At 33.5% G+C, this 25,596-nt stretch overlaps 1 protein-coding gene across 11 annotated transcripts in view; it reads right to left on the bottom strand.

Annotated features, from left to right (window-relative positions):
* The window catches only part of LOC145280100 (calcium homeostasis endoplasmic reticulum protein-like), a 401,340-nt gene that overhangs the window by 125,291 nt on the left and 250,453 nt on the right, over nucleotides 1-25,596 (bottom strand). For all 11 annotated transcript variants that reach the window (XM_080131828.1, XM_080131829.1, XM_080131832.1 and 8 more), the window contains 2 exons: nucleotides 15,958-16,034; nucleotides 13,395-13,469 (listed from right to left, as the gene is read on the bottom strand). In XM_080131828.1, coding sequence (XP_079987954.1) covers nucleotides 13,395-13,469; nucleotides 15,958-16,034 — 152 coding nt within the window. The remainder of the gene's footprint in view (nucleotides 1-13,394; nucleotides 13,470-15,957; nucleotides 16,035-25,596) is intronic.

Raw genomic sequence — 25,596 nt, 5'->3', positions numbered from 1 at the left:
TCATCAATGCAGGAAGTTACGATTACAGCAAGTCGGGAGATTCAAACCTGGCCATGAAGCTATCCTTGACTAAGGAATAAACCACACAGCCAACGTTAACCACGAGAAATACAACTGAAATTAACATTTGTATAAAACGTGTGTGTGTGTGCACATATATATATATAATTATTATTTAATCATAATTATCAAGTCCCTTTAAGAATACTTAAGGATAGGCAGTGCCTGAGAAATATAGACTAAGAGACAATCAACTAGCGTTTATGTATCATTCACGAATTCTGTTCATTTGAACACTCTAGATTTTCTAATGTCTGCACCCGAATTTGGCATTTATCTGCATTTAATTTGAGAGTAAGGTTGGGCAAAGTGGGTCAGTTTGATGCCAAGCACTTATGGATTCAAGCAAGCCTGTTCTACTGCAGACATTTTAACCGTCATCTCTAAATGGATATACCATGCACTGAATAAGACGGGGGAAGCTAGAGCTTGTAGCCCTTGATATATCCAAAACCTTTAGCAAGATCTGCCAAAACTGCTGCAAAGAAGGTGGGCTCCCTCTATCATGCGAGAAAAGTACTCACACCAGAAAGCAGCTTATTTCTTTAGCAAGCCACAATTCACCCATGCATGGAGTACTGTTGCCACATCTGGCCTAGAGCATTTGTCACTAGTCTTTCAATCTTTGACACTGCTCATAAAAAAAAAGTTTAAACACTAATAGGTTCCACACTATCAGCAAAGCTCCAACCTCTGTCTCATCACCACAATGTCACATCCCTGTACTTGTTTTACAAGTACTAATGAACTCGCAGCATTTGTGTCTCCTCGATGTGCATACTCCCGACTAACCATGACAGGCAACAAAAGCTCATCCCTATACTCTTGAGGTCCTTCGATGCCAGAAACTCTTCTACTCAAACAGTTTTTTCTCTTAGAGTGCTAGACTTTGGAATTCCTTCACTGTTTCCTGCTTCCTAAATTGTACTAGCATGGAGAAGTTTAAATGTAATGTGAACAAACATTCCCCACAGTCCCCTGCTAGACACTATCCTAAATTGTAGCCCTTTACATTCAAGTGGTATTTGGCATGAAAAAGAGTAAAAACAAAAAAGTTTGGATCAATCATTTGTGTAGGCAATATCATTAAACAAATGGTTAATTTAATCCATGGGGCTGGTAATAAACAAAGTAAAACTTGAAACTTGTGCAATCTTCAAACTTGTGCCCCCAAAAGAGGAACCAACTAACATGTGTTGTTTTAAATTGCTTGAATGACAAGGCCCATAAATAAATCTTTGTTTCCTTTTTTACTACTTATGAAACCATTACATATCTGAAGTTTTGTCAAGCAAACAAATTCGGTGAAATTGTTTTCAAATATTGGAATTTATTTCCAACTGTAATCAAGCTGTTTTTCTTTATTTAACACTCATTCTTGTGGAGGTAATTCCATTCAATAAATGGTTGATGTAAATTAGTCCATGTGCTGGTAAAAACGTAAACAAAGATTTTCACAGAGCTGTGGGGATGGGGAAGAATTATTTATACAAATTCAGCTTTTCTCTAACCATGTAACTCGTTAGTCAACTGGTCATAGAGGACACCTGTTTAAGGTGATCTCTTTTTTGAAAGCACAGGGAGGGGAAGGGTGCTCAGCATTAAAGTCAACAGAGTATAAGCCATTGTTGACTTTTATCCTATTTTAGGAGGCCCACTCTCCCAAGCTTTGCCTTCTCCTTTTGAAAAGGGATTAGTTTATTGCTAATCACCTATGGCGCTCCTATGGTGGAATTCTGATGGGGTTGCCCAAGCATTTTTTGCGGGCTAAAGCGCTCTTCCATTAATGTACCAACTCTTCAAATCCGACTTTCAGACTTTTGTGTTACATCATCCCGCCATGAGAAAGAGATAAATATATTTATTGAATCATGTATGAGTCGCATTATTTACTTTGATTTTTTATTTGCATATTTTCTGACGCTTTGAAAAGGATCAATGGTATAGTTTACATATCGGTATGTACATTATAAATTACAAAACAATAGATATTAGTCCATATCAGAGCTTTAAATAAATATTTATTTCTGACAATATAGCAGGAGTAAAAAGAAAATATAAACAAAGATTTATTAAAGAGTTTGGGGAGGAATAATTTATTTGTACAAATTCAGTTTTACGTTTCTGAATTTTTGAGATGTGGATTAGTTATTCGTATTATTTGGATTCATTGGACTACTGTTCTCATCTTGAGTGTCATTTTCATTTTCACAATGTTTTGATCAATAAAACCTCTTATGTTCTTCAGATGTATCTTGTCAAACTTGAAAATGTTTCTATCGAACTCGGGAAGGACTCATAGCACAGTGGTCAGAGTACTTAAAAAATCAATTGTGAAAGTGATATTCTCCTGAAGGTTGAAGGTTCAATTCTCAGTGTGGGCGACCAAAATATATAATTGCGAATTACTTAGGACCTCTATCCAGTCACGGCTGATGGAATGAGAGCATGTTACCCCGTGAAGTAAATAAAGGGTTCCGTTTGAAATTCCGTCCAAATTCCCAAGTTCGACAGAAACATTTCCAAAGTCGACAAGATACACCTGAAGAAGGTCAGAAGTTACATCGACCAAAAGATGAAAATCACACTCAAGATGAAAACAGTAGTCGGATGAATCCAAATAATACAAAATTCAGTTTTCTCTAACGATGTCACTCAATTACTTAAGTAGTCTAAGACAACATCTACAAAAATGTACTGAACTTATGTACCATTCACAAGTTAGAGCATTCAATCAAAAGATAAAATTTCATGCTTAAGAATAATAAGAACACAATTATTTAATATTGAAAAGGCCTAGGTTTCCTTTTTCCTTCTTTAAATATCTTTTCGGGCAAAATATACTTTGACTAAGTTTGAACTTACAAACTAAAAATTAGGTTTTAAAATCAGATGTTCTCGGTAAGTGTAAGTACAGGGTGTTTCTTTTTCTCTCTTTTTTTTAATTTTTTTTTTTAGACGCAACAAACTTTAAATTGATAACTATTTTCTTCAATTGAAGATTTGGCAACTATCGGTTATTTTGAGTTAAGTAATCATCACTTATCAAGGCCCAAAGGCCACTCGAGAATAAGGGTTGATGAATAAAATTTGATTATTTAAGGGAATGGCTAAACAAGAACTTGTTTACATTGGACTTTAAGGCTACTATATTGTAGTCAGCCAGAAAGCAGGAACAGAGTTCCACGGGCGGGCATTTTTAAGAAAGAAGCTTTGTTCATGGAATCTACGTTTAAATTTAGGCACAGATATAGAGAAATTGTTGATAATGGTTGTATCTAGGCAAGTGTTTATGGTGAAAGTTTGGCAAGGAGGAACCATAGACTGGAGCTCAGATAAGCATTGCATAGAAAATGCTTTATCTAGAGCAGAAACAAGCTTACAACGTCTCTTCTCTGGGAAAAGAGGTTGCAGAGAAAAGAAAAAGGCATCACTTACAAGTTGGTTTTGAATTCTATCAAGTCAGGATAGGGCGCACCGAGCAGTTCCTGCCCAGATGTGACAACAGTATTCCATTTTAGGATGTACTTGGCTCTTATCGATGCCTCCATTCAGTCTCAAAAGACAAAGGATACCCCCTGTATGGGCAGCTGCATGTATAATTGTGAGGCAAGAGTTGTGCAACCTCTCTTGAATTGGCACTGGAAGGAGAAGTCCAATACGACTGAAAACAATGCCGAGATAAGCAGAGAGCACATACAGTACCTGGAAATTCCAAATGGTCACCCATTTAGTATTAACCAGGTTAAACGTTGCTTAACTTCGTTGATCCAGCAGGAACCAGTGTGTTAATGTGATTATGCCGTATGGCTCTTTTTACAAAGGATTGCATCAGCAGTGAGATACGTACTGGAGCGGTAGAGTGATCCAACCATTTTTCTGGTGATCTTGGCAACAGATCTGATGTATATATTCCATTTTAGATCAGGGGTGAAGGTCATTCCCAGAGTTCATCATGGTTTGGGAATATATCATGAAGAGATTGACACCCAAGCAGCATTTGTACATTACATATGATACGATCAATTTACTAAAAGAAACACTTGATTCGCCACCTCATTCATGCAATTTAACCCAATTACATTATTTTCTTTAGAGATATGTAAAATCACATTTCTATGCTGATAAACCAGACACAATAAACCACTTGGAAGATAACATTCAATGAGTTACTGATGAAATACAACCTAATTTAATGTTTAGAATTTGTAAAAATTGAACCTCTAGATAGCAACGTATGCTGAAAAGTGTATTTAAAATATAAATGCCAAAGATTAATCTTTGGAATAAACCACATATTTGAATAATAAAATATATTTTTCTGTGATTTAATTTAATTTAAAGTTCACTGTTTCTTTATAAAATGAAAAAAAAATTTTAAAACTCTTTAGAATGCACTTTTGTAAAAATCGATTTAAAGAGTAAAAACTTTTAAATAGAAATAAATGACAAACGCAAACATCTGAAATATTCCACCCACATTCAATTAAAACAGAAGAAATCATTACGAAATGTAATCCGATTCGTTGAATAAATAAAATAAATAAAGAGTTAATTGATCTATTCACAAAAGACACTTGTGGACTTTATACATCCGTGAGAAGAGAAAAAAAAGTTATGAAAAAGTAAAAGAATAACTTTCCTCTTATCATGAGAATGTTTGCATGTAAAAAGTTTACCAGTTCCACGATGAAGATAACCATTGTTGCAAACGAGTGTTAATACAGCCAGATAAACTAGTTCAATGCAAAAGGCAAAAGATCAAGGGAATATGTATAAATATGAACAGATGTATAGCTGGTGGACAAAAATCTTGCATGCATATTAGTGGTTTAGCAAGGCCACAAGAGAGATAACCAAGAAAAAAACATCCCTAAGCAAAATTCATCCCAAAGCAGCAAAACTGAAGCTTGCCTGCCAGGACACTATATATATACAAATGTAGGCAAATTTGAGCATATTTTATTGGTTTGAAAATATAGGTTCTTTTTACAAATTGTCATAAAATTTTAAGCATATGTTAGTATTATAATCTTCAAAAAGTCTGCAAATTTTTATGTAGTTTTGTTCCATAAAACCAAAGCTATGAGCATTTCAATATTTAATTTTGGTACAATTATATATATATATATATATATATATATATATATATAATTCCTACCCTCTGATGAGAAGGAGAGTATTTCTTTGAAACTCCGCGGATTAAGGACTATCCATTTATCTAGTGTTTCCTTTTCAGATTAAATATGTTTTTAACTCATTTCAAAGTGTTTTTTAACATATTTTATTAACTGTTTGCTCATATTAATATATATATATATATATATATATATATATATATATATATATATATATAGAGAGAGAGAGAGAGAGAGAGAGAGAGAGAGAGAGAGAGAGAGAGAGAGCACCTTTTTTTGGCAATTTTATAAGTTCCAAACCTCAGCGACTAGTGATCAGAATTTAACAAATGAAGGCTTGTTGGAAACCTGTATTGTATAGTGGGTTATGTGACATTTGCCCTTAAGGTCACACACTAAGGGGATCATCCATGCAGTTCCCCAAATATGGACAATCTGAACTAGGACAAAAGTAGAAATCGTCTCATTGCAGACGAACCCTTGCTTCAACGAGTGCATGGAGGGGAAGGGGGGCAGAGTGTGGTGTGTATAAATGCATATGCATGCATAAAAATGAAATACATAAGCATAATTGCACTGCTGCATCCACCTGCATCTTGTATACATCTAGATACAGATAAGAACGTCTGTTGAAGACGTACGAATGGCATCTCAAATATGCTGATGCTGTTGTCTGGCATTTTGACTCAAATCTAAGATGGAGATGGAAGGTTTGGAGAAGAGCCACAAACAAACAAAAAATTTCTGTCTGGTTTCATGAAAGGTGTTCTCAATATCAAACAGGTGAAATATTTTCAATCTCACAGACACTTACAAGAATGTATAAACTCGACTCTACAAAATGGTTCCAGACAAAGCTGGATGGCAGTAACAAGACATACTACAAGATATAAATGATTTTTTTTTTTTTGTGTATAGAAGGTGAAAACAATTTTTGTGTATACAAGACTGTTGGGGAGATGCCAGCTAAGATACACTTGTGTTCTAGATACAGAGGCTTCCCGTAAAAATGAGGTTGGCATAAATCATTTGGATATCTACTAAATAATAAAAAAAAAGATACCTCTTAGAATTATCATGCTAGTTCCTAATTCCACTAATCTATTTTCGGCAGACAGCAGCAAAATAACCGTTTAAGTGCTATGAAAGCAATAAAGTAAGAATTCTACAAAAGACGGAATGAATGAAAAAAATTTTTTATTTCCTTCTATTATTTTGGAACTATTTATTTATGTATTTTCATTTTCGACTCAAATGTTGACTCTTATACGTTAAGAGCATTTACAGATTAAAGGATAACTGCAAAAAAAATAAAAATGGGGAAAAAACATCCAACATATAAAGTTATCTTGTGAGATTTTAAAAGTTAGACCTAAATAGCATTTAAGCTGCCATATCAAACTCTGACTAGCCACTTTTCATTTGTTATTGCTGTACCATGTTATTGGTACTATAATAACATACTTTCCTACAGTTCATTTGAAAAATTATGTAGCCCTACCAGGAGAACTAAGAAAATGGAAACATTTTTCAATTATGACCAAAAAGGAAAAAAAAAAACCAGGGTATAATTTATATATTTTTTTATTAATATAAAATTATTTGTTTCGCTTACAATAAAATTTTATTTTATTTTCTGTTTAAGTTTTAAGGATGCGCAAAGAAAAATTAAAAATTAAACTGGTTTCACTGTATTCTGGACAGCTATGGGTCTATATATATATATATATGCATATGTATATATATTCAAGCATATATCGTTAAATATGACAGAGTTTTAGTTCTTCTTAACCTTTCTGGTAATTTGCTAAATTTGACGAGTAATTCTTTTGTCATCTGCTAGCAATTTATATATTATGGACCTACGTGATCTTGTGTTGGCCATTTTTTTATCAAGTCCTTTCAATCACGTGATCATCTTCAGGAAGAGAGAGTTTTTGGGGGGTTTTTTTTTTTGTTATTTTTGAAGAGGTTTTGTTCAGTTGTGTTTATATCAATAACTACCCCCCCCTCCTAAGTTGTTTGGCAGGGAAGGCTAAGAAAGGAGTGTGTGCATGTGCATATAATATTTCTCTCCATCAGTCTGTCCGTTACACATTTTCTCTGAAACTACTGAACCAATCTGGCTGAAATTTTGTATGAACCTTTGTTATAATAAGGTGCAACAAATGAAGTATTATAGTATCCTTTTGATGTGCCGTTAAGGATTAATGCAGATTAGTATTTAATGCAAAAATGAGCACAAACATACTTAACCATCAATTTGACATCTCAGCCAACAATATATAATTTTGCATGTTTTTAACGGATTTAAAAATCTAGTATATATATATGTATATATATATAATAACCTGATGAATTCGCACAAGGATAAAACACAAAAAATTTGGTGTAGCTTAATTGCTATATATATATATATATATATATATATATATATATATATATATATATAGTCATCCACATACAGTACTGTTTCGCTGTTTCACAGCTCATCAGTGCGGCTAGACAAGCAACTACCTCAAGCCAGGATCGAAACCCGATCGCCCAAACAGAGCTTCTAACCATTGTGCTATATGGCTGCTGCTATGCGGGCAGTGAATTAACAATGTTTCACGTAGTCCAAAGTACCTAAGCTCAATTTGTTTGCACAAAGAGCACCGCTCCATACGTTAATGGTAATTTGTATATCACTTCCCAAATGCTCAACCTAAAATAGGGAGCATTTGTTTATCTAAAACCCAAACTAATCAACATCTTCCAACCAATGTCCTTATCGATGTCAAAAATTTTTTAAACTTATTATCTCAAAACTAAAAGTACATACAAATAACATTGGAAGTAAACATTCGGACATTTTTAGAATTGTCTTTTTAAGCTGATTGGACCACATACTTCTTAACGTTTCCAAAACCAGTAAGAAAAATACGTAAAGATAAAAAAGTTAAGATTTTTAGTCAAATCATATTTCATTTTCCTCTCCTTCTTCTTCTGGTTTCTTTATTTATTTTAGATCTAGAGTACATCTTTGCCCTGGCAGTACATATAATTAACGTGAAATTATCCAGGGCAGATTAGCATAACTCCTATCTGAAGAGTTTCATATTTTTAGATGGAATATAGTAAAATGAAGTCAAAAGTATGTAAGACTACTTTTATGATGATATATAAGAAAAATAATATCATCTGACATCCCCACCCCATCAAAATCACAATGGCACAACCATCAGTTGGTATCATGGAAAACAGCAGTAAAGGAATCTTCAACGATAAACAGAAAAATCAAGGAGAAATAACATCATTCAAACTAGAAATGAAAAGAGTACTAATTGTTTCACTCAATCACTCAGATTCCATGGAAACCACCCGTCATTATCAGCAAAAAATCTTTGGAACGACTTATGCAAGAATGTCAAGTTACCATAATAATGAAATCAAATACAGAGTACTGGAAATCTTTTTATTTTCACATAAACTTCAGGAAAAGCCACCAGTTTCTCAGAAGATGTGCAGTTCGACTTTTAAGATTCCCAAAAAGCAAACTAATTTGCATTCTTATTTAAACTGTTTGTCAATACTCCAGAGATAAAGAAAACTTGACTCAGATTCCTAATATTCTTACAGGTTCAATTCTGAGGGTTTACAAGTTTTCAAACTGATTCCAACTGACTCCATAACCATGATTTCTATTAGTACAAAATGACTGGGAACAACTTGTACAAGAAGTCCAAGTATGTAATCCTCATATAAAAATACAAGATACATTTTTATACACCGTTCTTTTGCGTGTTCGTTTTAATAAATATAAAATACATAATGCGTAGAAGAATGTGCATTGGTGTCATTAAGGTTTGTGCATTCACAACAAATCAACTTGTGTTATTTAGACATAGTACAAATTTTAAGCATGTATATGATCAGTTAAACACAAATTGCTATTTTATAAATAGACTAGCCTGGGTGCCCGGTGTTGTCCGGGTATTTGGAGGTGTGTGTTGAGATAAAAAAAAAGTGGTAGTAGGCAGACAGGCTTGAATCCATACCGCGAAGGAGGAAAAGAAAGTGAAAAAAAAAAATGTGACGCGTTAGCTGTTGCGCCCATTGCCAAACCGGAAGTGAAAAAGGTTTAAATTGAGGCTAATCAATTGAAAAGAGGCGATGGTAATCGAAAATATCGGCGAAAAAAGCGACCCCTCCCTGTAGAAAAGTGCCCAGTTGAGGGTGAAGGAATTAATGTTTTTGGCCAATTTTTCGATATTTGTCATCCAAAGGGTTGAGCTTCAAAATGATACGGATCTTGTGAAAATCTGTCGTCTTTGTCGAAAGTTTTAAGCAGACACACAAACATTTAAACATACAGGTGAGATTTATATTATAGATGAAAAGAAATTGCAGGTTCATACTTTTCAAACAGTTTTAGGACCAATAGAATTTGAACTTGGCATAGCAAATGACAAAGGCAGCAACTCGCTTTTGAGTGCAAATTTGATCCATTCTTTGAACGAAAACAAATGCAAACCATTCTTATAAATACATGAAACACATTTAACAAAAATAACTTCTTCAGCCAGACAAAATGTCTTATTTGCTTCTTTTAAATATCAAGAGATACTTGTGCAAAACTGTAAAGAACATTATTAAAAGAATAAATTATGTGATAACTATTGAACCAAAAATAACATTTGTTTTCTTGACATTATATAGAAAATGAGAGAGAGGTATCTGATAGTTTACTTACAGATCTATAAAAGAGAGAATGTGTGTGTGTGTGTGTGTGTGTGTGTGTGTGTGTGTGTGTGTGTGTGTGTGTGTGTGTGTGTGTGTGAGGACAACTCTCAACCTATATACTCAATGAATTTTTTATCTATAGACATGAAATTCGGTATATAGGGTATTCAGATATGTGGAAAACTTTTAATCGGTTTTCATCCAGAAAAAAAAGGGGCTGCTAAGGGGTAAAAATTGAAAAACTGGTACTTGAGGGTCATTCGATTTTATCTATTTGTCAACTGTTTCACGACTGTGTATGTGCAAATTGTTCACATGACAGCTTCCTTATGTTAAGACTAAGTAAGTTTGAAAACACTTTTTAAAGATGGTGGCAAGTTGGCCTAACGGTTATCGTACCTGAGTCACTATCTTTAGGTTTTGGTTTTGATCTCAGCTCAAGTATGTTTTTTTTTAAAACTTAGACGAAGTGAATTGTTTAGAAAAAACACAATACTCGCATGAACATGTCTCAGTTTCTTTCTGTTTTCTTTTTCATAGTTCATTTTTTTTAAAAGAAATTTAACATTATGTTTAATATCAGGCAACATTGGGTACATCTGCTAGTATGGCTATAAAGACAACAAGAAAATATGTTTATGTGAATAAGGTTTTATGATGTTTCGTTACATACTGGCTTTTGATGTGCTGGAGCCAAGAGATAAAAAAAGATGTAACAGTAAAGACAGCATTATACAAACGAATAAAAAAAAGATAATTGACAGGAGAAAGAAAAAGAAAACAAAGAAAATGTGGGGAAGGGGGAAAGTTATCACTGATGTGAAAATTTTTTATTTCTCCTTGGCTTTTTGGATATCCAAAGAAGATATAAAATTTGCGGAAACATAATATGTAATATGGACGGAATAAAAAACTTCATGTCACATGTTTTCTGCGTAGACAGTGATTATATAGTTGATTAGTCCTCGTGTGAAAGAGCAGGACTCAAAATGTTTTAAATAATAATAATAATAATAATAATAGAATAACAATAACAAAGACTTTCGCTGGCGAGGACTACTATTGACTGTAACCAGTTATACACTCCTTTTGAACTTTTCATCTCTATTTTTCTCGTTATGTACTGAATATTTGTTAATGAAACCTATATGATATATGTTCCTTATTAAATTTTAAAGATTTTCTATTCTGAAAGAAGTTTTTAAAAATTTAATCTAAAAACGTTATTTTAAAGTTTATATATTTGAATGTGCATATGTGGTTGTATGCATATATGTTGATACACTTTTATATATACATGTATATTTGTGTGTGTGTATATATATATATATATATGCATGTACGTGTTTATATGAGTATGTATGTGTACATATGTGCGCATGTATTGGCATATGTATTCACTCTTAACTGCCTAGATGTACGTTTGGACTTGCCATGGCCACTGCGAGCGCGAGCATTCTAAAATGAAACCCTGCCAAACGCATATGACATGTTCACTAAACCTTTCTCTCTCCCTCCCGTCAACCCATATATATACTCCAGTGTATAGCTAAACAATTTTACTAAATACAGTCAAATCTTAAAACCCAAAGTTGAAATTCCTCCCCCTTCCTCCCCTTACCCCTCCCTTTTATATCCCCTTCTCCCCCTCCCTATATCACTACACCTTCACCCACGCCTAGCTGAATTTACTAACCCCCCACACACACTTTAATCTAATGTATTTAAAACTTCAAAACTTAATTACTGTTGATCTCCCCCACCCTATTTTCTCTTCCCCTCTTTCTTTTTTTCCTCATTTTTTTTCTCTCATGTTTTTTTTTCTCTCTCATATTTCTTTTAAAATCGTTCCTCCAAATACTAATAGCCATTTCTGTAAGGTCTGATGAGGCTGCTGGATCATAAATATGGTCCGGCAACCAAAACATATGTAACTTAACAGATAAAACGGTAATAAAAAAATTAAACGCATATTTGCTCTGCAATAGTATTGAGCACTCTCTTCAGATTTTACTAATTACCATTTTTACCAAATATATATATATATATTAAATTTAAAATTCTGCGTTACTAACGAATTCAAACTGATAAGATTATTCCATTGGCATTCCCTTTGAAAGTTTGTACATTTCAACATTTTCAAGCATTCATAAGCTGCATTTACCATCCAAATGAATGCTTTACAGATGATACTTAAAAATTTTAAAAGGCGAACCATTATAAGGTATATATATCTTTGTTAAATTTTCTTACAAACATTTTAACCTTACATTTAAACGCAATTTAACTTTGATTTTATTCTAATTTTTATTCTCAATTTATCTTACTTTGTTTATCAACATCAAAAAAGTAACTATTTTCCTTTATATTGAAATATTTTCCAGATACATCTGCCTTACTTAAAAAAATGCTAGGTTTATTTTTGGTGTCTTAAAAAAAAAACCCACCCAATATCTGTGCTGATGAGGAGACTTTGTTTCAAAAAACTACATGTTAAAATTATTGTCCATGACTTAGTATCTATCTGAACAAAAACACTGTTCCCAAAACGATCGTACAATTTATTGATTTTGTTTTGTTCCTCCTAATGAAACCGATTTTTGATTTTTAATTTTAATTATAAATTATCAATCATCTTACTAAATATTAAAATAGCTCTAGGATATATATGCTTATTGAGCTTATTATATATCTACATTACAACGAGCACTGTTTTTCTTGTATTTTAATTACATTAGTGATTTTACTATTACATTAAAATACACTATGCTCTTTAGACTGCTGTTCTAATCCCCTTTATATATATATATATATATATATATATATATATATATATATATATATACACACACACACACAGTAGCAGGGAGACCCAACATTTCCCACGATTGAATGAGGATAAGCAAATTTTCATATATGTATTGATGCCGCAGAATTATGTTTCATGTATGAATGACTTGTAGATTAATCTGTTTTGTAGGCATATCTTGACAACAAATAGCCAATAATAATAGATGAAGTTATGTGCAATATGCAGATATGTATGTCTTTTTTTTTTTTTTTTGAGGGGGGGGGCAGTTTATAGGATTAGGAAATAGGGCAGGCAAAAAACGAGATAGGAAAGATGGATTTTTGAGATGATGTAGGGAAAGCACTGTCTTTGAGGCAATCTTGCCATTATTTCCAGTTGAAAACATGGGACAGAATGTACCTGGGAGTAATGGCAGCAGAGCTCCCAAATTGAGGCTTGGCTACTGGATGCATTTTAAGATCATACCCAAGAAGAAGAAGAAGAAGAAGAAGAAATGTTCATCTGTTGACAAAATTTTTAAATCGTAATAAGAATATATTTGAGCTACAAACTCCAAAATCCTGGTTGTATTCCAGGAACAAAAAAAGAAAAAAGATGATAGTCCATTTCAGGAAATTATTTAAAACCAAAATCAAACATAGATAAAAACTATTACTTACCAGTGGTGCAGCAAATCATTAATAAGGTAAATAAGATGCAGCTTCACATCAAAATTTGAATCTTTATCAGTAATCCTATAATAAAAATAAAAATTAATAATTATTTTTTTACTTTTACTAACGAGAGGGCGCCCGGCATTGTCCGATCGTAAAATGTAGTTAAATAGAAATAAAAAAGGAAAAAATGGGACTTGGGTGCCATCTCATCGTGTTAATAAAAGAAAATGCCACATAGTAGACACACGTAAGAAAGTTGAGAATTTTAAAAGATAGAAAAAGAAAAAAAAAATGCATGCTGGGCGTGAACTTGCATAACTTAAGTTCATCAGTGAACACATCATCAGTGGGACCACAGGGACACAGATGCTATGACGCTAAAAATTTAGCCCTTTAAAATGAAACAACGAATCAACTGTTCATGCTTGTGCAATTAACAAAGAGCATTGAAACCAAGGTTTTACCTGACACCCCCCACCCCCTTCAAACAAAACGACATTTCTACATGAAATAATTGACGATTTTTTTCTATTTTTTTTCATATTATATGTCCGAGAGATCACTCTTTCTAACAGTTCCGTGTTTATGCCACTTCGATGCAGATGACAAGATTATAGTGGACATACAAACAAACACACAAACACAGACGACTGTCTTTTATATAATAGATTTCCATAATGGTGTAAATCATTGTTTCAAAAATGGACAGCCGAAGAAGTTGATAAAACATTTTAAGTTAAAAAAGCCAAAACGAAAATAATTCACACAGATGTAAAGAAACATATCAAAGTTAAATAATTCTTCAGGCAGTTGACCATAATTAACTTGTAAGGTTATAGAAATATGCTTATCAAATATCGCAAACTTGTTATGTTTTTAAAGTATAAACATAATTTCCCAGGTGGAGTGGGGTTAGTGCTTTACAGTCAGTTTAAGTCCTACATAGAAGTAGATGGATCTGATATTTAGTTTAATCATGTGACACAGAAAGGATTTGCAGTTGCTGATTAGACTTTAATAATGAAATATGAACTTTATAAATGATTATGTTTACTCCTCTAGATGAGGAGGAGGAGGAGGAGGAGGAGGATGATGAGGAGGGGGGGGTCTTAATTAGAAGGAACTTAAAGAAAGGAGCTCCAGTCCTTCAACAACAGAAAACTTTTCCAGCTATAAGATTTAAGGGGAAAGTATCATTTTCAGTTTTAACTATTAACAAAATATGCAAAAAAAAAAAAAAAAAGAAAGCATAGATGAATAAATAAATAAAAAGTGGAACATTGTTTCAATCAAAATGTTTTTACTTGCTAACCAGTTGAAGCTGGTTTTAGTTATGAAATTCATGAACCGTATTGGAAACTTTTAGATAAGATATTTAAAAGAATCTGCACTTAGTGGCAAATATTAGTATATATGGCATAATCACGTTGACACACCAGTTCCTGCCAGATCACCGAAGTTAAGCAACAATGAGCCTGGCCAGTACTAGATGGGCGACCATTTGGGAAGGCTAGGTGCTGTATGTACCATGCCAAGTCATAAGAAATTTCCAGGTTGGTATCTAGAAGCACATTAATTCACTGGGAGAGATGCACCCCTAGTCTTCGTTAAAACATGCATCTAGGAGAAGGTAACACTGATGGTGTTGGCAGCAGGACGTTGGATGGCCATAGGTGAGGATGAATCTCTAACAGATTAATGGTTCTATGACATTAAGCATTATGTTATTCAACTGCAGCTATGCAGATGGCAACGGATAGGTGAAAACAGGCGAATCAGATATCACTGTGCTGGGGAAGGTAATGGCAACCCACTCCATGTATTCTGCCAAGTTCAAAATCATGTAAGGTCTTCAGAGGAATAGAACTAGGAATGGACTGAAGCCTATGGAGAACACTAACCATGATCTCATCTACGGCATCAACATGCGAGAATACAAGAAGAAGAATTAGACACTTAGTGGATTTGATAAAGAAAATAGGACAGGAGAGTAAAGGAAAAGTTTATATCTATATAATGAATAAAATAGAGATGAATTTTCCAGTTCAGAATAAAACATTATAGCAATACAAACACAGACATCACCTATAAATTCAATATGGTCACACTACCTGATGTAGGCTATGCAGATATTATCAGTCGATTTTATTCATTATCATAAATTCCTATATTAATTCCATGGAGACTCACTCTTACAAACAGGTGGTATCAGGATACTTACTCATTATTTTCTCCTCTCACTCTCCTCAACGAGACCAGGAACTTTTAGAGATTTGCCACATTTTTGTATAATTTTATATTAATATCAACAAAATACAAGTAATTCAAACTGTTCAACAGGGACTGTAGATAAATCCTGAACCAGCAGGATAACTATTTTACAAAATAATAACACTATAAACATTTTTTGTATTGGGATGTATAATCACCTCATATAACTAGCCATGTTTGGAACAGCCAGGTGACTAATGCAGGGTTGAGGCAAATGATTAACACTTAGAAAACAATTTTGAACAGATGCAACCATGTTGCATCTGTTCAAAATCAACAATCATCAGCAACTTACCTATTTAATAAGTACTGAGCAACCAAGTCGCAATGTTCTTCCGTTACACAATGCATGAAGATCCAACTTTTCCCATTCTGCAAATGAACAAAATAATATTATTTTACAGACTTCACTTCATCAAATAGTTTTATTTAAAAATAGGATTAAGTGATTTAGCAAGAAAAATGAAACCATAAAAATCGTAAAAATTATTCACATTCCTAAAAATGTTAACCATGTGATTACAGATTTGTATATGAGGAAAATATGGATTTGACAAAATAAAAAAATAAATAAAACATTTTTTTTTTTTTTTGGTAGCAAGATCTTATTTTTTTTTTTTTTATTATTGTTGGTTCATTTACTTATTCTGAGCTGCCTTGAGATGAAAGTTGTTAGCTGGAGTAGTCATTCCAAAGTTCACAATACTGAGACAAACATGGAGCCTTTAAGAACTGAAAGATATCTATTGTAAATATCAAGAACATAGTCAAATGCTCAGTTGACATGAATCAAAATTCTTAACATTTTAAAAGGTCTAACCAACTGTGGACTAAGAAATCTTCTTTCACTAATAATAATTACTTCTACCAAGGAGGCTATGTTTTCAGTCCAGTTGGTTTGTCACTAGGTTTCTTTACAGCCCAGCATCCACATCAGCTGACCAGTTGTCACTAAACTTAGTCAAACATTGGTCATGGCCTAGCTTCGAACAGATTTAATTTGGAGATATTTACATCAAAATCAGAAACGGTCAAAATCATTTTTGACTATAGTATCCATGCTATTTAATGTAGAGATTTGCTACTTGGCCCATATTGTAGCCAATGAAGTCCCACATCTTATATGACATTGACCATGAAAAGTTCAATCATAGTGTTGACACAATTTCAATTTTTGATTTTTCAAAATTTGATACATGATCTGATGCTGCTTTTATAGCAGTAACCACCATGCAAAATTTCATCCTGCTTAGATAAATAATTTTTAAGTATTCTATGGCTTAACGTTGGGAATACTTCATACAATATGAATGAATTCAGCCCAGATAAGAATTTGATCCCTCCTTACATTGTCAAGTTCAGATATAGTCTCACAACTGACTTATGTAATTGTGTGTGAGTGTGTGGGTGTGTATATATATATATATATACATATATATATATATATATATATATATATATATATACACACACGTGCCATTAACCCTAGAACAGGCATGCTCTCCTCACTTTCCCCTACCACACCAACGCCTCCATTGCTGTCAGTAGTTCCAATGAACCTCACTCACACCCCAACTACTATTTAAATACATCTTCTCATAATTCCTTAATGAGATTAACACACATTCCTGATGATGTGAAGACGAATTCAGAAAATGTTAAAACCACGAACACTTTGAGAAGAAAAAATGCTTGGACAATACATCCATATGTTCGATGTATATACAAAGAAGATAATACAAAAAATTGAAAAAATAAAGACAGGTATTATGAAACAGAAGATTTCTGTTGTCTTTAACAATGTTGCCTGAATGAAAAAATATACATAAATAAATCAATATAGAAAGAAAATGACAATATGAAACTATATACTATTTTTTTTTTTTTTTTTTACACAGTGATCACCACTTATCAAGGCCCGGAAGCCACTCAGGGATAAGGGTTATTGCAAGTACATTATGTTAGTGTGGAGATTTGATGAAGTGTTTACTTAAGGGGGCGGTTCATTAGGAATTTGTTGACGTTGGACTTGAAGACATCCAAGTTGTAGTCCGGTGGGAAGCAGGCAGACGGAACAGAGTTCCACAGGCATGCAGTTCTAAGAAAGAAGCTTTGTACATGGAATCCGCGTTTTGATTTAGGCACAGATATAGAGTGGAGGTAATTTTTGACAGTGGATTCAGCTAGACGGGTGTTTTTCGTGAAAGATTGGCGAGGGGGGAACCAGAGATTGGAGTTCAGACGAGCACCTGCCATGGAAATAATATATATAGGTTTATTCATTTATTCAATAAAGGTATACATCAATTAGGAGTGTAGGGTAAGTGAGAATTCTTTATACCATTATATTTCAAAGCTTAATGCTTCTCATCAGGAAAAGGTAACATAATAGGGATGCAACGTCTAGTGATAGATACATTAGGAACGAACAAAATATTGATGCTGTTTGGGGGAACTACATTGATCTCTGTGATATAGGAGGAGTATAGCTTTTATTATATAATAAAGGTAGGTGTATAGCCTGTCATGGTGGGTTTAATATATGTAAACAATATGTGTGATTAAACTCTTAGGGAGGATATAGATTAAGTAAATCGAGATTATTCCTAATAATTTATATTTCTTGTAAGTACTGCTATAATTCTAGATATCCCTTCTAGAACACATTGACATAGCATAAACCTCCTATTTCCCTTCCATACCTGTAACCCATTAATACATATGATTAAATAAGCACCTTCTCTCAATTAACTTACTCTGTATTCTCCCATACTTACTAAATAAGCCAGCTCTAACAATTTGATGTAAGGAGACAAACACTTATTTTAACGTCCTAAAATTTTAAAGGCTATAATTCCAACACCAAATCCTAATCAAATAAATTTTCTCGAACTCTGACTCCTAGTGTGTGTGTGTGTGTGTATATATATATATATATATATATTGTTTAACTTTTATAATATATATTGTTTAACTTATTTTAAGAAATATATATATATATATATATATATATATTTATAAAATATATATGGTGATTAAGCTACACTGAATATTCCGCGTTTCATCCATTCTAGGATTCTTCAGGCGTATGCTTCTCATCAGAAAAAATGCGCTTACATATATATTTCTTAAAAAGTTTTTCTTTTAACAGAAATTGTATTGGATACTAGGAAAATGCATCAATAACAAATAAGACTTGGACTTTTATATATTATTTCAATTATTCGGACTACTATCATCGTCTTTAATGTTATGCTCACAATATTTTGACAAACCTTCTTCATAATCATATTTTTGAACTTGGGAATCTATAGAGAATTTAAAACTGATCTCTTTATTTAATCTATGGGTGTAGATTTTTCTCATTTCATCAGCCATGATTGGATAGAAATCTTAATTCATAATTGTATTCTGAGTATCACCGATATTGAGGATTGAACCAACAACCTTCAGAAGACTGTCATTTAGAACTGATTGTGGTCAATGCCTTTATCCATTGCGACATAGGCACAGTAGTCCAAATAGTCCAAATTATCAATCCTCAACAAAAAAAGTAATACTGAGATATAATATCGAATTGAACTTTTATACGTATTTTACAGCAACTTTTTTTCATATGTGAGCATTTCTTAAAAATACAAAATGGAAACAACATGGAAAGAAGAAAAATTTACGGTTCTGAATTTTTTAGATAAGGATTGATTATTCGTATTATTTGGATTACTGTTCTCATCTAAGTGTTATTTACACAATGTTTCAGTCATTGTAACCTCTGATCTTCTTCAAATGTATCTTGGAAATCTTTCTGTCGTACTCGGGAATCTACACAAAATGTTGAACGGAACCTTTTATTTAATCCACAGAGGAAGCATGCTATCATTCCATTAATCAGGACTGAGCAGAAGTCTTAAGCAATTCGCCAATGAATCTTGGGTGTCGTCTGCACTGAGGATGAAACCTTCCGATAGAAAGTTTCCAGAGTTCAACAGAATACACCTGAAGAAGATCGAAGGTTACATTGACACAAACATTATGCAAATAACACTGAAGATGAGAACAGTAATCTGAAGAATTCCAATAACACAAAGGAAAATCTAATGTTTCAAAACGAAAGTTTCAAAATCAGGTGTATTAAAACTTTAAAGAATCACACACAAAATATGGAAGCGAAGGAAGTGAGGTATGTGTGTGTGGGGGCAGTCAATAATATTTTATGTTGTTTACTTTTTATGAGACAGTTTTAACAATCTAATTGATTTATAAGTGCATTAATACTGAGAACATTTCGTATTAACGATCCGTTGACATATTTGACTACCGTATTCTCATTTAATCAAAACATTTCTCCATAAACTCAATCACCCCTCAGAGTTTAAATGTCTTGTTTACTGTATATATCACAAGTATTTGACATTTAATAAAACAAGGAGATTCATTCATCAAATTAATAATCGCTTGAATGAAAATTACGTAATAATAAAATAAAGTTTTGTTGCAATTATGAAATGTACAACTTTAAGTATAAAAGGTAAACTGATAATATTTTTTAATATTAAATTCAATTTTTATGGTACATTTTATTAAATTGTTAGGTGAAAATACAGAATAGTTTTAAAAGTATTCCCTGTCCATTTTATAAATAGGTTTATAAATAGCTACTTAAAAACAGGCAAAAGTTGTTGATTTAGAATAAGTGCTTTATGTCAATTTGATGGTTGAATATGGTTAAATTTGTATTTATTTCTGCATTAAATTTAGCAATACCACACTATTTTTTCTTTGGATCAAATAAACTCAAATCAAGCATTATTGAAAAGAGCATAAAAAACAAAGAAAAAGATAAAAATTAACCAACGTATAACCAACATGTAATATACTTGAAATGTTACTTTGCAGTAAGATGTTTTAAAGTTAATTATAGGATGTGCATGTATGGCAGCAGCTGTACAACAGCCAACATATGCAAATGACCGAGCTGTGTGCAAGGTGATGTCACAGCAAGGAAGCAGGAAAGAAAAAGATTTTTTAAAAAATGTGGCCCGAGAAGAACAGAAATAGATGTGCTATACACATGGCCGAAGAGCGACGGGGAAAGACATGTCAGAAACATGGCCAGACAAAGACAGAGTACCACGTGTTCAACACAGCAGAGTTTTGTTAAGAACATTAGAGTATGAGAAGACTTTTGAACAAGATACAAGGTATTATTCTGGAAGTACCTGTAAATAAATGTTTGTTGTTTCAACTGAAAAAACTGAGTTAAATTCTTTCCTTGTCTTTGTTTCCTTGAGACTGTCGACATACACCGTGTGAGTTCCGAGTGTTGACATCGAATGATGACGTTACATATATGCGATTTGACAAGTGTAGCAGGGTCGGTATTTTATGGTCGGCTCAAGTCCCACATGTGCATAGATATGATAGGTTATTTTGATATGACATAGAAAGGATTTGCAGTTGCTGAGTAGTGATTAAAAATGTAATGCGAGATCCTTATAGATAAGGGTGCTTAGAACCCTGGATGGGGGGGTGGGGTGCGGGCGAAGAAACTCCTAGTTAAAGAAATTATCATTTTGGGCTCTTGCCACTGATAGGATATACAAAATAAAGAAAACAAAAAACATCGATACAATAAATTAATAAAAAAGAAATGGAATGTAAAAAATCTTATAAATGTTTACGACATTATGAGATGTACCATAACGCCATAAACGAGCCAGTAAAATGGACGTGATGCTGATGCACATAATGATGATGATGATTTTTTTTTTAACGAAATAATTATGTGCTAGCGATGTAAAATACATAACTCCGATGTTGCAGGCCACATCTGCGATTTTTCGAACCTTTTGTTAACTGTTTTGTATCTAATAATCCAAACACTCTCACTCATTCCATCAACCAATCCAATTATAAATAACTAGTAGGCACCAACAGTAATGCATGAAAATAAACAAGGGCCACTGTGTATTTCTGCTCCTTGCCCTGAGCCCCATATTAGCATTTTCATTTCTAAATAAAATAAAATACTGTATTTATCCTTTCTGAATGTTCAGGTCTCATTTTGACTCCACAATAATATTGTGAAAACTCCTAATATTAAAATTAATACCACTATTGAACTCCACATAAAAATTTTACTGTATTTGATGATGGGAAAATGGCTTTGCTTTTAATTGCACTCCTGGACAAACAGAGACAACAAAAATATAGAATATATTGATAAAAACTTCAGGCTTTTAAGTCAGTTTTATAGCATGTCTACTCTTAAGATTATTTTTTACGATTAAAGCAAAATACTAATTATAACTGATTCATTAGTACCATTAATCGAATACAAGGTGCTAATTTTCACGTGTTCAAAATTTTAAGTAATACTTGGTAGACATTAGTGTCTCATGTAATCACAATAAATCCAATGCAATTTGAACTTGATCTAGTCACTTCCATTATCCATGATTCTATCCATCGTATAAAATTGCAACATGCAGCGAAATCTTTTATAATCAGACTAGCGGGGAGTACCCAGCATTGCCTGGGTGGAAGATATTGGTACAAGGACGAAGCGATGTTAAGAATGGCTTTCACATGGTTAAAATAAAAAAAAAAAAGATAGAGATAGAGGTGGGTAATTAGTCTTCCACGCTAACCATTAGGCAAAAAAGGATAGTGAATTCAATTAACTAAACAATCATAGGAGTCGCCATGCATGTGCAGAAATGAACGTTGCTTTTAGAGCATTCCTGTAATGATTTTGGTTCTTGTTAATTGCGATGTGATGATAGTTCTGTGCAGTTCTAGGAGGTCAACCCTCTCAGGTTTTGTCTTCTCTCTTTGAGATGGGGTTAGCTTATTCCTAATTGCCTAAGGAGCCCTTATCGGGGAATGCTGATGTGGCTGCCCAGGCATTTTTTGCAGATGAGAGTGACCCTGGTGTCTAAGTTCTTGCAGTGGAAGAGCTAAAAATCTGGTGTGTCAACGTGATTATGTAACATCTTTTCTAGCATATTAACTGCTTAAGGTGGATCAGCAGGAGGTCATGCAGAAGATATAAAGGCCACATTGCATCTAATCACAAAAAAATGTAAAATTATGCTTGGAAGATCTTGCCCACAATCATACAACCTGGTTAGAAGAGGTATGAAGTGCTAACACTAAAAAGAATGCACACACATCAGACTGTACTGAAAGACAGTACTTCTGCAGCATTTGTGTACTGTTGGTATAGACATACATACAGCATAATTACATTGACACACAGGTTCCCGCTGGATCACTGAAGTTAAGCAACATTAAACCTGGTCAGTACTAAATGGGGGACCATTTGGGACTTCCAGGTGCTGTATGTGCTCTCCGCTTATCTCTGCATTGTTTCCAGTTGTACTGAACTTCTCCTTGCCACTGGACTCAAGCAGTGTCGATTCAGAAGAGGTGTGGTTGGGGATTGTACAACCCTTGCCTCACAATTTACATGCGCAGCTGCCCCTAGAGGAGGGATCCTTTGTCTTTTAAAACTGAACGGAAGCATCGGTATAGACCAAGAACGAGTCTCCACGGAAACCAGAGAGCATACCAACAAGGAGAAAACCGAGTCAAGGCACTGTCTATTCTGACTAATTGTAAGTGACATCATCACCGACTTTAGATGAATTGCAAGTCAATTGGATTTAAAACAGTACCGAAAAAGAATGTTGAAAACGATGCAAAGTGTGTATGTGTGTGTGTATTGTGTGTGTGTGTGTGTGTGTATGCGTGCGTGTGTATTGTGCGCGTGTGTGTGCGCGTGAGAGGCTTTAAAAATATATGTCGCCAAAGTCAACAAAAAAAAATAAATAAATAAAGGAAATGGATTATTCAGAAGACCAATGTCAAGAGGACACAGAAAAAGCATTTCTTAAGAAAGTAGGTTTCTTCTAAATTTATCAGTTTCCTTTTTATCTCTACTTACAGTTTATTTCCGGATTCAATAGAGGAAAAGAGGTCTTAGATTCGTCCTGGCCAACCATACTTAATAAGACAGTGGTTGCATTATGAAAATGGGTGTCCAGTTTTATAAGCGACACAATACGTTAAGATGCAAGTGAATTGCTTTCCCTTTTTAATGAGCTTTTTGCTTAATTTACTACAGTGCTAAGTATCTTATTACTGGGGCTGTGACAACAGCATATTCTTTTCATTGTTTTGACTCTTGAGTATATATCCGTTAATATCTTATGTTTTTTTATATAGACTGGTGTGGTTCTCGGTTGATTGACTGTGTCTTACTGTGTCAGATATATACCCGAGAGTCAAAAGAATAAAAAGAATATGTTGTTGTCACAGCCCTAGTTATTACTTACTAAAGTAACGAAAACTACTTTAAAAAGCTAGATTTTATTGCAACAACATTTAGAAGTAATTATCATTTTTAACAAATGAAAATGCTAAAAATATAGCACTGAATGACAAAATATATTGGAATCTACTTATTGTAGTCACAAACGTTTGTCTGCCAGATGCAAATATTAAATCCATCCAGATGCAAATATTTTTTATATTTTTATATATCATAATTTAACAGGATTTTTGGTACTTATAGTCTTCAAAACTACAGAATTGTACCAAATTTGGCCCAAAGCGCCATTGTGAGAAGTGAAGTATGCTAAAAGGGGGACAGGATAGAAATGCTACAACCAATTCTGCTAAAAAAAATTTTTTATAAATTCTAAAAAGAGGAGAAGAGGGAAACGGTCTATTAAAACATCACAAAAGTTTCATAAGTATTTGAAAATTACAAAAGGTGTTCGTAGATCTTTAATATTTTTTTTTGTAATGAGGGAGTCACCACTTATCAAGGCCTAAAGGTCACTTGAGGATAAGGGTTAATAAGTGTACAGTGGTTGAGGAGAGAACAGCATCGTGTCCAGTAGTGGGAGAAGTTGGGTAGAAATTGATTATTTATTGGGGGGGGGGGCAATAAGAACTTGTTTACATTGGATTTGAAGATGAATATGTTGTCAGCTGGAAAGCAGGCCAACGGAACAAAGTTTCGCAGGCAGACAGTTCTAGGAAAGAAGCTTTGTTCATGGAATAGGTATTTACATTTAGACACAAATAGAGAGTGGTTATAGTTAGACGAGTGCTTGCTGTGAAAGTTTGAAGCTCAATCAAGCATTTGCCATGAAAATAATGAGAGAGTAGAGATATACTCGCAGCATCTTTTCTGTGAGAAAGGAAGAGAAATATATATATGCACACACTCACAGACTTAATAGATTATGGATATTATCTATATATCTATAAAAGTGAACGTGTCTGTGTGTCTGTCTGTGTACATTTCTCTACACAATAACTCTGTCAATTTTAAGTCTATAGACTCAAAATTTAGTATACAGGGTACTGAGACTTGGGAAAATCTTTGTGATTGGTTTCCGGCCAGAAATTTGGCTGTTAAGGGGTCAAAGTTCAACAATTTGACCTTTGAGAACTCTACCAAACTCCTCCGACAATTTTGGGTCTAAACACTTGAAATTTTGGATATAGATTCCTTGGACAGGGATCTAACTTAATAACTTGATTTGAGCCCCAAACAATAAATTTTAAGGTGTCATAATAGCGGTCAAAGTTAAACAAAAATTAACTTTTTTTTTTTTTTTTTCTCAACATACACCCGGGTAACGCCGGGCTGACATGCTGGTAGTAAATAAATTCATTTGTGTTGTGATTTTGTGTAATAGAAAAGCAAAACCTGTTGAATTGCACATCTTGAAAACATGTCGGTCCACTTTAAAATCAAAATGCAAGAAATAATATATAACATACATAAATTATTAATTGATAATTGCAGGGTTGAAGTAGGGGCTCAAAAGGTTCGGCTCTTTTAAAATTTTCACAGTCAGAATCGGAGTTGTCATCAACCGACCCCACAAAATGACTCTACAGGCCAGATTTTAAT

The sequence above is a fragment of the Euprymna scolopes genome, chromosome 7 (assembly GCF_053919585.1).
Source record: "Euprymna scolopes isolate OS-2025 chromosome 7, ASM5391958v1, whole genome shotgun sequence".
Taxonomy (NCBI): domain Eukaryota; kingdom Metazoa; phylum Mollusca; class Cephalopoda; order Sepiida; family Sepiolidae; genus Euprymna; species Euprymna scolopes.
The sequence above is the reverse complement of the archived record's forward strand: the minus strand, read 5'-3'. Positions and strand labels throughout refer to the sequence as shown.